The 15,939-nt window shown below is 40.5% G+C and overlaps 1 protein-coding gene across 1 annotated transcript; it reads right to left on the reverse strand.

Moving 5' to 3' along the window:
• Positions 1 to 4,278: 4,278 nt before the first annotated feature.
• On the reverse strand, positions 4,279 to 15,732 carry mdm2 (MDM2 proto-oncogene). Its single transcript, XM_041964272.1, has 13 exons — positions 15,602 to 15,732; positions 13,422 to 13,457; positions 11,045 to 11,112; positions 10,884 to 10,958; positions 10,527 to 10,660; positions 10,306 to 10,355; positions 9,640 to 9,692; positions 9,033 to 9,123; positions 8,760 to 8,944; positions 8,489 to 8,620; positions 7,741 to 7,812; positions 7,444 to 7,621; positions 4,279 to 6,943 (listed from the first exon to the last, which is right to left on the reverse strand). The coding sequence occupies exons 3-13, from the start codon at positions 11,096 to 11,098 to the stop codon at positions 6,420 to 6,422; spliced, it is 1,548 nt and encodes a 515-aa protein (XP_041820206.1). The 5' UTR covers positions 11,099 to 11,112; positions 13,422 to 13,457; positions 15,602 to 15,732; the 3' UTR covers positions 4,279 to 6,419.
• Positions 15,733 to 15,939: the final 207 nt, after the last annotated feature.

Genomic DNA, 15,939 nt, shown 5'->3' on the forward strand with positions numbered 1-15,939 from the left:
CCTAGCTTAGCATAAAGACTAATTTTTTTTACTGTCCAGCTCAGGGGCAGACAGCCATTTATTTTAGAGTATGGATGAAAATATCAGGAACATGTTTGCTTACTGTTAACAGAAGCCATTTTTGAGACCGCTGTTTCAGCTCCAGATGCTAGCAGAACAGAAGCTAACTCAGAGACGCCGAATGTGAAACAATTCATGTTGCCACGCACTGTCATTCCATGCCGACGACAGCCATTAACGCACTCTTAAATAACATTAAAGAAATTATGCTTTGCCCTTTGCCACAACGCTATAAAACTCCTCGACTCATCTTTTTGGGGAAATGTTGAGATTCCACAGAAATATCTGTCAAAAATAATTTACAAACCACTAACCTCACATACTGGATAGTGAATGATGGATTGTGAAAAATTTGTTTGGCACAAAACCTGTGTGAAGTGTCGCTTGAACTCTCACACAGCGATCTGTATATTCCTCATGTTACGCGACAGTTCGGTAAGTGTCGGACAGACGTGGGCTGCACACGTGATGTTTAGCTGAGCGGTTTTTAGAGGAAACGACTGGATGAAGGATCAGCACAGGGAACTGAGCCTTCGCTGTAAGTAGATTTTTTCGCCCGCTGTTCGAGGATCTGTGTGTTTTAATGATGTGAAACTGAAGCGTATTCGAAAAATATTGTTTTTCTGGCGACAGTTCGGAGAGATGTTGAATGTTAGACAGAAACTTGCCCACTGGTACTGATGTCTTACCAATATCACAAGGGTTAAATGTGTTTATACCATTGTATAACAGTTTGTATATCAAATACGACTTTCCCATTGTTTATTCTTGTAACATCGTTGTAGGAAACAAATGGTTTGGATGGACTGGACCAAGTGCAGACTTTTGAAACAGAAACAGCACTACCAGTAACCAGGAACCAACTGGTCTGGACTGGAGCCCAAATCGGTGACTCTTCTGAGGAGAAATGGGCAGAAAAGCCAGATCTAAGTCCAATTATCCAATAAAAGATGTTTATACAAATGGAGAGTCTTCTTCTTTTGTTTGTGTTTTTCATTTATGATGTTCACAATCACATGATGATGAATAAACACACGATTTTTGACTTTAAAGTTATTTTTATACTGGTTTTGACCTTTGCTCCAGTGCTTTGAATCCCTGCACTTCAAGGCTCAATTAGCTTTGAATTTGGTTTTAATGTCACTTATTTGTAATTATTATTTTACATGATTTTGTTTGATTTTTTAGATTTAGAATCATCTTTTGCTTTCTTGCTGAGAGTTAAATGAGAAGAACAGTGCCACTCTTACATCTGTTTGCTATATATACAGAGCTCAGAAGGTTTAGCTTAGCTTAGCATACTGACTGAAAGCAGAGGCAAACAGCTAGCCTTCCACCACCTATAAGGCTCCCTAATCACAATCAGAATACTTCAGTGATCCCTGAGGGGAAATCCACCAGAGAACAAGTACATAAAATAGAAATAAGAAATAACTTAGAAATGTCTAAAAATATGCTTGAAAATATGTACACTGATATAAATCAACTATTAATATGTAAATGTCAATATGTAAACTGTATTATGCTACAATAGCTGTCTATACAGAAACAACATTCTACATTAATAATAATAATAATAGAACACTACTATTTCTTATACTAATACTAGAATAATAAGAATATTAACAATGATAATAGTTACATATAGTAAGAATGTATATAGTAACATCGTAGTGCATAATAATAGAATAATGCAGTATAATAATAACTACCTAACGGGCTCAATACTTATCAGATATGACAGTGGAATTTTCTCATCTAACTCTTTTCCAAAATGCTAAACTATTCCTTTTGAGTTTTAATAGGTTGAGGTTGCACATAATTAACTAATTATGCATCATCTGGACCTGCTTCCCTTTGAAATATGAGCATGTATCAGTATGCCTCATAATTTCCTCCTGTGTCAGAAGTCCTGTGTGGATGTTTCCCAGCAGAAAACTGCTGGACTGACATGGACCTCAGACACTCTGAGGACACACAGCGTCCACAGAGTTTTCCCCAGAGACCAGCCTCCTGTTTGTGATTCATAGAAACCTGATGGAGACAAATTCACAGCAGGTCTCTGGATACTCCAGGAGGAAAATTAATGTTTGTTTTTGGCAGATGGTGAGCCAGTTAATAATACATTCAACAGAGGTAAAACATGACAACACTGCCTCCCTGTGTTCCTCATGAAGAACTACACTTTAGACAGCAGCAGATTGAGCAGACCGTACTGTAAAATCAGGTTTTCTTCTGTCAAACTGAGCTCAAACTGCTCAGACAGCAGAGGGAAGCTGATCAGACAGACGTTCAGGTTTACCTCCACACTGTCAAATGTTATTATATTACTGTCGTCTGACGGCTGATGGATGGTTAGCGGTGGATGTGACACGCAGCTCATGGAGGATATTTAGAAGTCATAACTCAGTCAAATGTTAAAGATATGTAACACATATTGACCATGTGAGCATCAGCTACTAAATGGATTGCCTCTCTCTCTCTCCAGAGGGGGGCAGTATAGTAACATTTAAAGAAGTGGACTATTTTCTTCCTCATTGGTTGAAAGTGAGCAGCTTGTGGAAATGTTTACACTTCTTTAATAAATGTAAAATAAAGTTTTATATATCAGCCTGTGCTGCATTTCTTTAGCCGTATTTTAACAGGAAATAGGAAAGGAAGAAGTGTCATTTGAGGAACAGCTCTTATGAGTAAGTACTTTATATCAGTGATGAAAAGTAACTGAGTACACTAACATAAGTACTGGGTTTAAGTACAAATTTGAGGTATTTGAGTTCTTTCATTTTATACTTTTTTACTTTATACTTCAACCTCATTACATTTCAGATTAAATATTGTACTCCACCTCATTTTTATGACAGCTATAATAACTAGGTTTACATGACGTCTGAAGAAGTACGAAAGTACAAAAAATTAAGAGCATCATTAGAAATTACTTGGTTGTTAAATAAAGAGTGAGACGTTCAAACTTGTGTAACTTTGAGGCAGCCGTTAACTACAACTCCCGAGATACATTTCGGCAAGAACCATCCAATCCCTGAGTTAAAATTCTGGCGCTTTGCTAACAGTGGAAGGTAAATGTGGCGGCGCTGTGAAAGCTGGAAACACAATCTGCAGCTAAAACTTTTACATTCTGGCTCCAAACTGTGGACAAATTCCAAAACTATGGCGCAACAACCGCTCCGTTTCGCGCCTCATGCCGGCGGCAGCAGAGGATCATGAGTATTGAAGTATTTACACCTGTCTGCCATGCCAAAATTGTGGACAAACGTTATTTCTCAAAAACGCCGAAATTTGCTCGTCTGTTTACTCATCTGGCTAGTTTTAGTTTGTACTCATGCGACACGTTGCTAGAAACCTACTATTTAAATGATTCGATTGATGCAAATCATTCCAAGATAAATCACAACAGCACGTACAATCAACGCCAACAACAAACAAACAATTCCAAAACTGAGGAAACTCACCCATAAAGTCTGGCAGCAAGCCACCAATCCCGACAAAGAAGTGTGGTTACATTGCGATGGTCCAGCAGATCCAAAAACACGCGCTAATCTTTCACATTTTCTGTTATAACTCCATATAGTATGTGGTAAACAGGCGACATGTTGGTTTCAAAATACCACGTGCACGCTGACATTTTGATTGGCGCCAGTTAGGATCTTGAACGTGCACACTACTTGCAATAGCCAATAAGAATCAATGCTGAAAAGAAGTGCTTCCTCTCCTCTTCAAAGGTCGAGCCAATTGTAACTTACTGCGCAGATGATTGGCGTTTCTTATAGCCAATGAAATTCTGAAAACAAGGCTATGCTGATTCAGCGGATAATTTGAAGTCAAGTTCAGTGTAAATGCTTGTATTAGAGTTTGAAACATTCATATGATAAATGTCCTTATCTAAAGATACATAAATATATAGATGGCCAAAATATATTAATCTGGATACAGTAAACAGCGTTTTCTTTGAAATGATTTATGCTTTTAAAACAAAATAATTTTCTTTGACATTATAATGTCAAGATTCAGTGTGTTGCATCTTAAGAGGCTAAAGCCATGTATGTACTCCAAATGGTTCAAGAACAGCTTTCACTTTACTTTAGGTAATGCCTTTGAGAGACGTTCTGGAATTGTACAGGCATGGAAAGACTGGAACAATGTAAACACAAGTCTTAGCATCTACAAAAGTAAAGGTCCAAATAAATAACACACTCATTTAACAGAAGTTAAACTTTATTCAGTTCACAGAAAACTCTTAACAGAAAATATCAGAAATTTGAGATCTCATAAATTCATCTTATTATTTCAAGAGCTCGTACAAAAGTGTCTGCTTAAATAAACTTGAGCATCTTAAATAAACTCACAATAAATAATAAGGATGTTAGGTAACACTTAAGCCCACAGTTTATGGGCTGCAATTTCCTACTAATTTCCTTGGAAGTTTTCTGGAAAGAACGATGTCATTCGGTATTATTGATAAGGGAAAGAGAGACAGTGTTCAATGAGTGATGTTACAACTGATCACTAGTTTAACCTGCGATTCTTTTAGTCAGCACATAAATTAAAATATTTTTCTTCCTCTTTTTGCTTTAATTACTAACAAATTACAATTTTCCACAAACCCTCAGTAGAGGATTGGGAAATTACAACCTGTAAAGTAAAGTGTAAAGTTTTATTTCACAGGTCCATAATTCTTAAATAATTTTCTTATTATTTACACAAAGTCTCCTGGAAAGAACTGTGCAATTTGTTCTCATTATAGAGAAAATAAGTGTTCAATTGGACTGCTTAGAAATAAATACTTCAAATGAATTGCTAGTGTAAACTAGCAGGACTTTTAGTCAGATAACAGCAGGTCAGCTGAGACTTTGGAAAAATGTTCAACAAATGAACATTTACTTGGATTTAAACATAACTTTTCCCTGAAAGAAAATTCCTGTTTTTCCCAACAATTCGTATCAAATTCCAGAATTCTTTCCAAGAAATATCTTAAGAAATTACAGACCCGTAAAATAAAAAGTCACCACGTACAGCTTTACGGATGATGGGACAAGATTTAAAAAGAACAGTCCGACATTTTGGGGATTTTTACCCAAATTCAGCTGAGATGACGTGTAAACCAGCTTTTGGAAGGTGCCTTTGCTCACTTGGCTAGCAGCTTCCCTCTGCTTCCAGTCAGTATACTGAGCATCTCTTGTGCTGGACACAGACAGATGAAACAGATACTGATCATCTCATCTGACTCTGGGTAAGATGGAAAACAGGAAGTGTTCCTTTTGTTATGTGTGAGCAAGTTCAGAGGGAGGTGAAACAGATCAGGACAGATACATTGTCTGTTTTGGAATGAAAACAATCGAATGACTTTGAAGTTTTGGGAGTATTTAAGGGATAAATGTGTTGATAATTTACATTTTTAAATCAACATACCCATTAAAAGACCAAAACCACAACTGACCTGACCTACGAACAAGTATTTTCTATGTATCTCAAGCTGATCTTCTGTATTTTTTTAACTCAACAAATCCCATGAAAAAGACTCCAGCCCCCACTGAATGTATCTAACATGTATTGTGTGCATATCACAGCCAGATCTTCCTCCTGCGAGCCATAGAGCTCCATTGTTATCCAAAATCTATTATAAACACATCAGCGAGCCACAGGGTTGCTCTGGCTGACGTGTTCCTTCATTACCGTGATCACACTCGCTGTAGTTTATTGTGACAGAACCCCACAGAAACCGTCCTGCTGCTACAAATATTCAGTGGATTAATCCACTGCTGAAAATAGTCCCAAACATACGCACTATTTCATCCTGTTTCGCTACAATTATTATTATAAAGCTAAAATGCTGAACATTTAGTAGCCGACAAGCTGCAGCTTATCAGATGCAACATTCTGCTGCTTTTCCATTCCACGTCAACATAAGATTCATAGAAACTGAATCTCTTTGGGATTAGTATTGTTGTTTTGACCAAACAAGCTATTTGAATACATCACCTTGTGCTCTGATACCCAGCATTTTTGGACATTAATAGAAACGATGAATTAAGAAAATAAGATAATTAAGTTAAAGTGCGGACATGTGCCTGACAGAGGCAGAAAGGTGGAACTAAAACATGAAAGTGAACTTTTATTTGGTAATTATTCAATATAATTCTGTGGTAATTGTGAAGAATGACGAACTAAACTGTGAACTGAGGTCTCACCAGAGATGAACCTGTGACAGCTTTCTCACATGAATGGGGCCAACTAGGGTTGGATTTTGTCGAGAAGACCTTCATCATACATGTATCTGCTGTATGAAAGGGGTATCGAGTTGAGGTAGGTGATGACCGACGGAGGGTGGAGACAGACTGGGTGTTTCAGCTGAGGTAGGTGAAGATGACAGACTGGATTGGCAGCCTGCACACCGGACACAGCTTGTTCCTCTTCTTCAGCTTCCTGGCGCAGACATAGCAGGACATCAGGTGTCCGGTTCGTCCGTGGACGATGCAGCCGTTCTTGGGCCGGGACTGACAGATGAGACAGGGGTCCAGGCACGAGTCCGGCAGCCGCCACTCTGCCGACACGCTGCGCTCCAGCTCGGGGACCGCGGTAGGGTGAGGAGGAGGTGGAGGCGGAGGTGGATCGGCAGGGGAAGTAGGGAAAAGCTCCTGGGAGTTGATGGAGGAGGAGGGCTGGGAGTCAGAAGTCCAGAGATTCTGCTGAGAGGAGGAGGAGGAGGAGGAAGGCTGGGAGGATGAGAGGAGATCCTGGGAGTTGGAAGACGAGGAGGTGGAGTCCAGAACGGAGAGCGTGGAGTCAGACAGACACTGTGACAGGGTGGGAGTTTTCGCCCTTTTCCCATCTGGAACATCGAGTCCTTCGTTCTCCTCGACATCCAAACCTTCAGGAGACACAACCGACCAATTAATCAATAGCTTGTGCAAACCTCCTGGTTTTCAGTGAGGCCAGAGGGACTGCATGACTTAAAGTTTGAAATCTACAGACACTAATGGATTTTCTTTTTTTAAATATGTATCTCCCTTTAACAAACATATGCAAAAACACAAAAATATCGAAACATGATAAAACATTTTATCTAACTGTATTCTACTGTTACACTGAAACAAAAACAAAACCTTACATAACTAATTCAGGTCGCCTTTACTCTTGATTTTACAGCAAAAATTTGTAAACTAAAATATCTAAAACAATACTGTTGCACATAAATACAGACAGCTGTCAAAACCACCTCGGTCCAAGTCAACAGTCCAAATACGACTGAGACTAAATGAAGACCAGGACCAACAGTCCCCGTCCACGAAGAAGCTTTAACCAGCACGCTGTACTCTTTAATCCTGTTAATCATGTTAAATATAGTAACTACCGGGGACTGAAAACTACCTGGAGCTTCTTTGGCTGCTGACTGGTCGGCTGGTTTTGGGGGCAGGGGTTTGGGACTGGAGGAAGCCGATTTTCTTATATCCTCAGGCAGCCAATCATGGCGCAGCGTCCAGCAGCGGAGGCAGTTTCTGGGGAGAGGGGGGTTCAGCTCGTCACACTTGGCACACCGCCAGTAGTCCTGAGAGAGAAGCACACGGTCAGACCTATGCAACGTGTGTGTGTGTGTGTGTGTGTGTGTGTGTGTGTGTGTGTGTGTGTGTGTGTTTGTTCTATGTGCGTGTTTGCGTTCACACTCACAGCTTCAGTGATCTCCGTGTCTTCATCAAACGAGTCCTCATCCTCCGCCTGAAAGATGGTGACCTCGTATACCTGGAAACAGACAAACAGGCTGACAGGTCAAAAGAGGGGCTGAGTTTGGTGCAGTGAAGACACGATAAGATAAAATGAACACAAGCAAAAAGCAGTAAAACATAAGTCTGGTGTTGTTCTTTCAAATCCCATTAAGACCAAAGCCAGCATCCATCTATCAACACTCCACGACTTCCTGTCTGTAGCTCTCAGCTCCGAGCCCACCGGTTCCTATTGAAGATGTAAACCTTTACAAACAGCTCACAATATAAAGTCTAATCTTTAAAGAAGGTTTAGTAATTCTCTAAAAGAGCTGCTCACTGTAGTTTTTAATCAAACAAACAGGAGGAAATAGAGCATTTGCCGGGGACTATTTTCAGCGGCGGATTAATCCACATTTGGTGCTGTATCGAGTGTTTGTGGCAGCAGGACGGTGTGTGTGTATGTGAGTCAGAATAAACTACAGTGTGTGTGTGATGAAGGAACATGTCAGCCAGAGCAACAGTGAGGCTCACTGATGTGTTTTTAATGGAGCTCGGTGGCTCGGAGGAAGAAGATCTATCAGGTTTTCATACACACACAGTTTCTGTTAGCATTCATTGGTGGTTTGTGTGTTTTTATGGGACTTGTTGATAATAGTAAATAAAAATATCACATGCATCCTTTCATTCATTTCGGGATTAGTTTCTGTGTTTACCTGGTCGTCTGCGGACAGAGAGGCATCATCTTCATTGTAGTCGTCAGACGCGATGGACTCAACCTCAAATTCAACACTGAAGTTGTCACTGTCAGAGTCTGAGGCTGCAACCGTGACCTCTGACCTACCAGACTAAACACACGCACGGTCCACGTTACAAACCAGTACAACAATTGTGCATTAATAAAATTATTGCCTGTTTGTTTGTGTTTGTGTGTGTGTGTGTGTGTGTGTGTGTGTGTGTGTGTGTGTGTGTGTGAGAAAGAGTCACCGTGCTGTGTGAGTCGGACGATTGGCTGCTGTGTCTGTCCCGCCCACTTCCCAGTCCTCCAATCACACACCAGGACAGGCTGTCATCAAAGGTTAGGGAGTAGCTGTCAGACCTCCTCCTCTTCCTACCCTCTCCTTCCTCTGAATCCTCCGCATCCTCATCATCCTCTTCTCTGTGGGAGGGTCCTGGGCAGACCAGGTGGGCGGAGTTGAAGTCACAACATCACAGGTTTGTTTATGAGCATTAACGAGACGCCGCGGACGAAAAACTCACCTGGGTCGCTGTTCCTGCGACTCCTCCTCCTCCTCCTCCTCCGCGTTCTCCTTCTGTCTGGCGATGAAGAGCGGCTTTCTGAATCTGCCTCCTACAAACACAAACACATGTTCAGTCTCCTTGTAGTAATCTACAAGGATGACACTCACAGTAAAAATTCAAACTCTCAGGGTGAGCAGTCACTTTGGTACATTTCTCTAGACCGCAGAGACGATCACCAAACTCCCTTTAAAATCTGGCAAATTTTGTTTTACATTGTGTTTGTCCATTCCAAAACACTGTGCTCTATGTGCTTATAAGTGTTATTGTCTTTTACTGAATTCAGCTTGATTTTCAGCTTTAGCGTTACTTCATGCTGCGTCTTGCTCTTCTTCATCAGTTCTAATCACTGTTGACTGTTCACAGGACACTTTATTCTAAAGTCTGTTGTTAAGTGAGCATTCTGTGCTCAAAACAGACACAAACACTACAACTTTGTCTGGTAAGCTCTGAAAATATTTTGAGGGGATTGTGACACAGCATCAAAATTCCTCAGCTGTATTATGAGTGTGTGTGTGTGTGTGTGTGTGTGTGTGTGTGTGTGTGTGTGTGTGTGTGTGTGTCTCACCTCTGTCCCTCGGTCTGTCTGACTGTTACTGTGTGGTTGAGTTGGTGTTGAGTCTAAGAGAGAGAAAAGCTGGTTAGTTCTGTCTGAATCTGAGCAGCAGGCAGAACGAGGAGATGAAAAATAGAAGGCGGGACAATGATTGGAAGAAGGAGGTGAAAGGGGAAGCTAAGAAGACCAAAAAAAGAAGAGGAGAAACACATGAGAGGGAGGTGCATCGAGGACCACAACGGCAAAGTGGAAGTAAAAAGAGGAAATTCTTCTTGACTTTTTACCGTCACCAGGTTTAGAAAAAAGCGTCAGAGAAAGAAATAAGAGAAGCAGGATGAGGAGCTGAAGAGAGGCAGAGGGACAGAAGAAGTAAAATCGAGGAGGTCAAAGAGAGAAGAGCTGAATCCAAATGACCACGGTGACTCGTTCACCACCGTTTCTGAATTATGTTTAATAGTACTGACATTTATTTAAGATTTATGCAAAGTCATTACTCTACCCGCAAAGTAGTTTCCATTATACTCAATTACCACAATAACATAAACACAGCAAAACATCAACAGAGGATCTGCAGTGTAGGTGGTCCCATTTGAAAGATCTCATTAAATCTGTGAGTGCGAAAGCGTGATGAAGAGCTGACATTTGGATTCAGACAAAGACGAAGAAGAGCGGTCCTACCTTGGCTTTTCACGGCAACCAGATTCTTGGTGATCATAGCAAACAGAGCTCTGAGACAAAAAACATATTAAAGTTACCTCATTGCCAAAGCCTGCAGCATAAAGGTTTATTTTTTATATTCAAATACAGAATATGATGCTTTACATTACTGACAAACATCCTTTAAGACACTGTTTGTTTGTTCGTTCAGAGCAGAACCAAACAAACGGTCTGAATCTCACCGTGGCTCCTTTACAGAGAAGCTGTCCACTCCCAGCACCCGCCCCAGTGCATCCTGGGAGCAGTGGACTATGTGCTGCTGCTTCTGGTCGTACAGCTGCTTCTGGATGATGTACTGACCCAGGTAGAACATCACCTGCGGGAAGACCGTCACAGATGCATGATGGGAGAAATGCACAGTCTACAACCAATCAGCTGCTGGCATGCCATCATGCTACACAGTGAAGCATGAAAATGAACAGAATATTACATCTGGGGTTTTGTTTTTCCACGTTTCTACAGGTACGCATGAAACAGGGTACAGAAAACATCAAACAACAACCAGACCACTGACAGACAGACGTACGGACATGCTGTACCTCCTTCATGGTGAAAACATCTTTAGTGGCTCCTGCATGCTGCAGCAAAGTCTGGAACTCTACCTTTGGTCTGACCTGAACACACACAAACAGGAAAACGTTAGATCAGAACAGTGACGTCAGAACAGCCAGTAAAGAAGTCAGTGACTCGTTGCACTCACTAGTTTGTTGTCGTCAGTGGCGTTGGCGCTGACCTCCCTGTCAGCTGACATCATGAAGCTGATGGTTTCTGCACAGAAACCGCTTATTAGTGATAAATATATGTATAGAAAGTACCACAAACACAATTTAATATCTGTGTGTGTGTATGTAAGTACGATGCATCAAATTATTTATCATGATGATCACAATGTTTAGTACTTCTCAACAGGATATAACAATTATTCTTAATGATATTATTAATTAACGCGGCCCGAACACAAACAACAAACTCAATTTAGTGAGTCATTGAGTTGAAGAAACTTTATAGGTGAAACACTGTACATGACATATTCTGAATTATTTGGGCCTGTAAACCAGGTATAAACAGGCTCTTTGTGACTTTTTTCTACTTGTGCTACTTTTACATTAATTTAGTTTGGTTCACATTTCAATTGTTTTATCACAAAGGTAACAAGAAGAAAAGCTGTTGGGGTGAACTTCTTGGTAAATGGTTGCTTTTTTATACATCCTGCAGACACACAGCAACAGTGGCTGGAGTTATAATTCTGGCCACCTAATGAATGTAAGTCTACTAATCATTCTCCTTTTAGCTCTGTTATGGTCTCCAGCAACTCATGAGAAAAATATCCAGTTCTTTTGCTTCTAAATGCTCCTCTATGTTCACCAGCTAGTTGTCTGTCATTAGAGGCGGACAGATGGGCCACAGCAGGTTTACAGCTGCTGCCTAATGCGCTCCAGAGAGCAGAGGGAAACTGCAGAGGTGGGTGATAACATGACAATTTGTTCCTTTGTAAGTAAAAATCTTGACATGGGCAACTTTCAAGACACAGACTCTAGAAATTCTTGGAGAAATTTAGGAAAATTCAATGTGATTCCCAAGTGCGGCTGCTGTTTGACAGAAGTTACACAGTTCTTCCTTCAAAGCTGCATCACACTGACTCAGCAGTATGTGTGGACAGCTGAGGTGCAGCCTGACAGCAGCACAGCGTCTAATGCATTCTGCATCCTGTAGCTCACCTTTACTCTTATTGAGACTAAAGAAATATTAACATGACAGAAGTCTTTTCTCGTTTTTGACAGTGTGCTGCCAAGCTGGGGCAACTCAGTGCGGAGACAAGGTGGAGTTCAAAAGCATTTCACTGGATCAAATCCAAATCCTTTCAAATTCCTCATCAAACCTGAGCTTTACCTTTCAACTTCTGCAAATAACTAGAGACCTAATAAATACAACCCTTAACTAATGTTCAGTAATCCTACTTAATGTCATTAACGCTGATCAATAGCTTGAAATCTGACACAATCAAAAAGCCTCACCAGGACCTTAGTTACACATAACTGCACACTTCAATCCAGTGCAGGAACAACAGAAACGGCCTCTCAGAGTTCAATTATCTCTTGTCTGAGCCTTTAAAGCAGTACAGATATTCACAAATATTCAGTTAAATTTTCTACATTATACACTCAGTTCATGAGTCACTGATTCAACGTTATGTCCATGTATGTTTGTAGCTTGTGCCCTGGCATTTACCTGAGCTGACCTGTAAATACCTCCTTTGCATGTTCAGTGTAAAAAGCCTTTACCCCTCCCACTGCCAACTCTCAATCCCAATTCAATTATAATACAAGGGTAAGGTACTCTTTCACAGCAGGTAAGGTACTGCTTTTTCACTCATTCTAGCACAGTTCTACGTTTCACAACAAGTTGATTTATCAGTTATTCAAACAGTAAGTGCTTCAGTTTTAATGAATTATTTTTTCAATGTAGGATCGATTGCAGGGCTGTAGAATGCATTAATTTTAGCTACATTAGGTGGACCTAAGTAACTGGTAACAGAGTGTATATTCAGTTAAAATGAGCCCAACATATATCAACCCACATATATTTAGATAATCAATTAATTATTTAAAGCTATGTTTCAAAGTTAAAAATGTCAAAATAATAAACACATTATCTAAATTGTAAATTGTATTTCTATGTTTTGGACTGTTGGTTGGACAAAAAAAAAATCAGTTAGAATATGTTGAGGGAAATCGTCATGGACACATTTCACAGCTTTCAGGCTAAATGATAAATTGCACAAAAAAATGAAGTTCAATAAAATAAGCAGTTACGCATGACCCCTTAAAACTGAAAGTTAAACCTCAAATTCTGTCAGTTTTTAACAACATTGTCTTGGAATCACTATTTTACAGCAGAACTGTGTGAAACAACAACACGACATGATCATAATGTCATTCAGTCACTCAAAACAAAAAGTTACCATATAAACAGTTCAAGGGGTTATTTTTCAGGTATTAATCTGTTAATTAATCTAACTAGTTATTCATCATCCACAGTATTTTTGGACATAGATCAGATGTAAATTGAAGTCTTACCGGTATATACAGAGTAAGAAGTATCAGCAGTCCATCCTGTGCAAGAAAAAAATAGATAAAGTGCAGTCAGAGCGGAGCAGAGAAGAGCTGCAGCCTCTTATAGACCTACTCAGACATGTCAGGACTAGACCAACCTAAATGTCCCAGTCTAGCCTAGCTGGGGCCTATCAGGGCCAAACAGAGCCACTCAAGGCTGAGTCAGCTGGAGCATGTTGTACTTTTCATGCCTGCAACAGCTGATTTGGTCACACTGCTCAGTATAGACATGTCAAGACTAGCCCATGATGACTCATCCCTGTCAAAATTAAATAACCACACTAACCAGACTCAAAGCAATCACACTAGCCAGGTTCAGATAACCAGGTTCAAAAAGGGCTCGATCATAGATAATATGCTTCCAGAGCAGCACTGTTCTCAGGCTTTATGGAAAAAGAAGAAATGGGAAAAAATCCAACCAGGCATCACTTCCTCACATACTTTATTTGTGCAGACCATCAAATTGAGTCTCATCCAAAACATCCAAGGAGTGATGAATCACTGGACTTAGTTGTAGCCTCTCATCCAAGGGGCGTCTCCAATTCACCCAAAAACATGTTTAATACCTTTTTAATTTACTGTTTTCCTTTCTGAAAGCCTGCCTGTAAATGGATTTTAAAAAGCAGACTGACTGGAAAGTCTGCAACAAGCAGACTGGAGAAATGTAATTCTTTAACGTATGATAACAGAGAAATATTTTTAAACTGTTCAAAAGTCTCATATGGGGAAATATTGAGATGTGTTCAGAAATTAGTAACAAAGGGAATATTTTATACGAACAACAGCCACAGTAGGGATCAAATTTATAACATCAGATGTATAATCATTATCAGAAAATGTATTTAGTTTAGATATTTCCTTATATAATTATTTGATTTGAAGTATTATTTGATTATTTCAATTCTTGCTGTCTCCCACATTGACACAGCCATTGAAGTACAAACTGCAGCAGGAGGACTGGGCTGAGCTCAGTGACAGTGCAGAAAATCCTGACCTGGAGCTTTTGACCCCTGACCTCTGACCCCGAACCCCCTGTGACACGCAGCCTCAGCCCATGTTGCTCAGCCTTGTTTGGCCGTTAGATGTGAATATGTCTGGGCAGAGTTCGGAGTGACTGTACAGAAAAAATGACTCGTTGACGTACAGCTCACAAACTGCGCCATACAGCTGCTGAACGGTTTACTATTACGAAACAAACACATGCAGTGAAAATATGCCCGGACTTGTTCCACTCTCCCCCTCCCCTCCCTCGACTTTCTGCTTCAACAGCAGACCTGATGGAGGCGGGCTTGACTCTATCACCATCTCAGGACACATTAACTTCACCTTAACGTGCATCAATGGAAGATTAATGAGCAGAAACTTCAGTTCTAACGGCTGACGGACAACAGAGGTTAAACATTTAGCGCTAACACAGCAACGTTGCAGTCTGTGGACGCTAATGATACTTATGCTAAACTGTGTCTGCCGATTTAAGGTGGCAGCTATCCAAGTAATCTCTATTTAGAATTAATTAAAGGCTAAAATTTCCATTTTACGTGTATGATAGCACTACAATCGAGAATTGGCATGCACAAACGTAGGATTGGGAGCCTAAACGCAAACTGGAAATTACGTTAACTAACATACTACATCGTTTTGTTTATTAGCTAGCATGCTAAAAACACAGTCCTCACTTCTACCCTAATAAGAGTTTGATCACAACATTCACGACTACACGTAGTTCCAGAATCTCCCAAAATTAAATGCAAAAGCAGCTACATCAAAATAGTTACGCTAGTTAGTTGACATTAGATAACTTACAAAAACTTTAGCCAAGCTAAAACTAGCTGCCTCACGTAAAACAATTTCACTTTAAACGTTTAAAACCCTACATGACTGTAAAGCCGTGAGTAAAACCTGCAACGGTGTTTAATTTCATTTTGGTAACCTCAATGGATGTGTCACATCTTTTCGTTTTCCCGAATCCATAAACAGAGAGGCGAACCGCAGCCTGTCCGCAGCTCCTCAGTCCACTTCGTACGTACTCATCCAAGAAAACACGAGGCTCCGCGGCCTGCTAGCAAGCTGCTAACCACCTGCTAAAGATCTATTGTTCCAGCACTAAACCCTGACCTAGTGAAACGTAGCCATAATTAACCTACCTTGTCGGTTTCTCTCGATGAAGCAATCGTGTTTATCTCCCACTTCACCGGTGAGTTAAACTACAAATAGTGGCTCTGCTTATTGTTCAGTTATTCCCTTCAGCACTTGTTCGTGTAGCGCGCCTACTGGCCGAACCCTGATACTGCAGTTGGAGCTCACGCTAACAGTAACACAGATGTACCGTAAGATACGGTGGCCGAGAGGGCGACGCACTGCAACTTTAAGAAAACACATACAAATGAACAAAATACAAGCAGGTCTTTATCAAGCAAAACATCTTCATCAATTTCCCAACAAATGCCCTGCAAGTGGCAAAATTACGGAATTGACCCTAAAA

This window comes from Chelmon rostratus, chromosome 22 (genome assembly GCF_017976325.1).
Source record: "Chelmon rostratus isolate fCheRos1 chromosome 22, fCheRos1.pri, whole genome shotgun sequence".
NCBI lineage: Eukaryota > Metazoa > Chordata > Actinopteri > Chaetodontiformes > Chaetodontidae > Chelmon > Chelmon rostratus.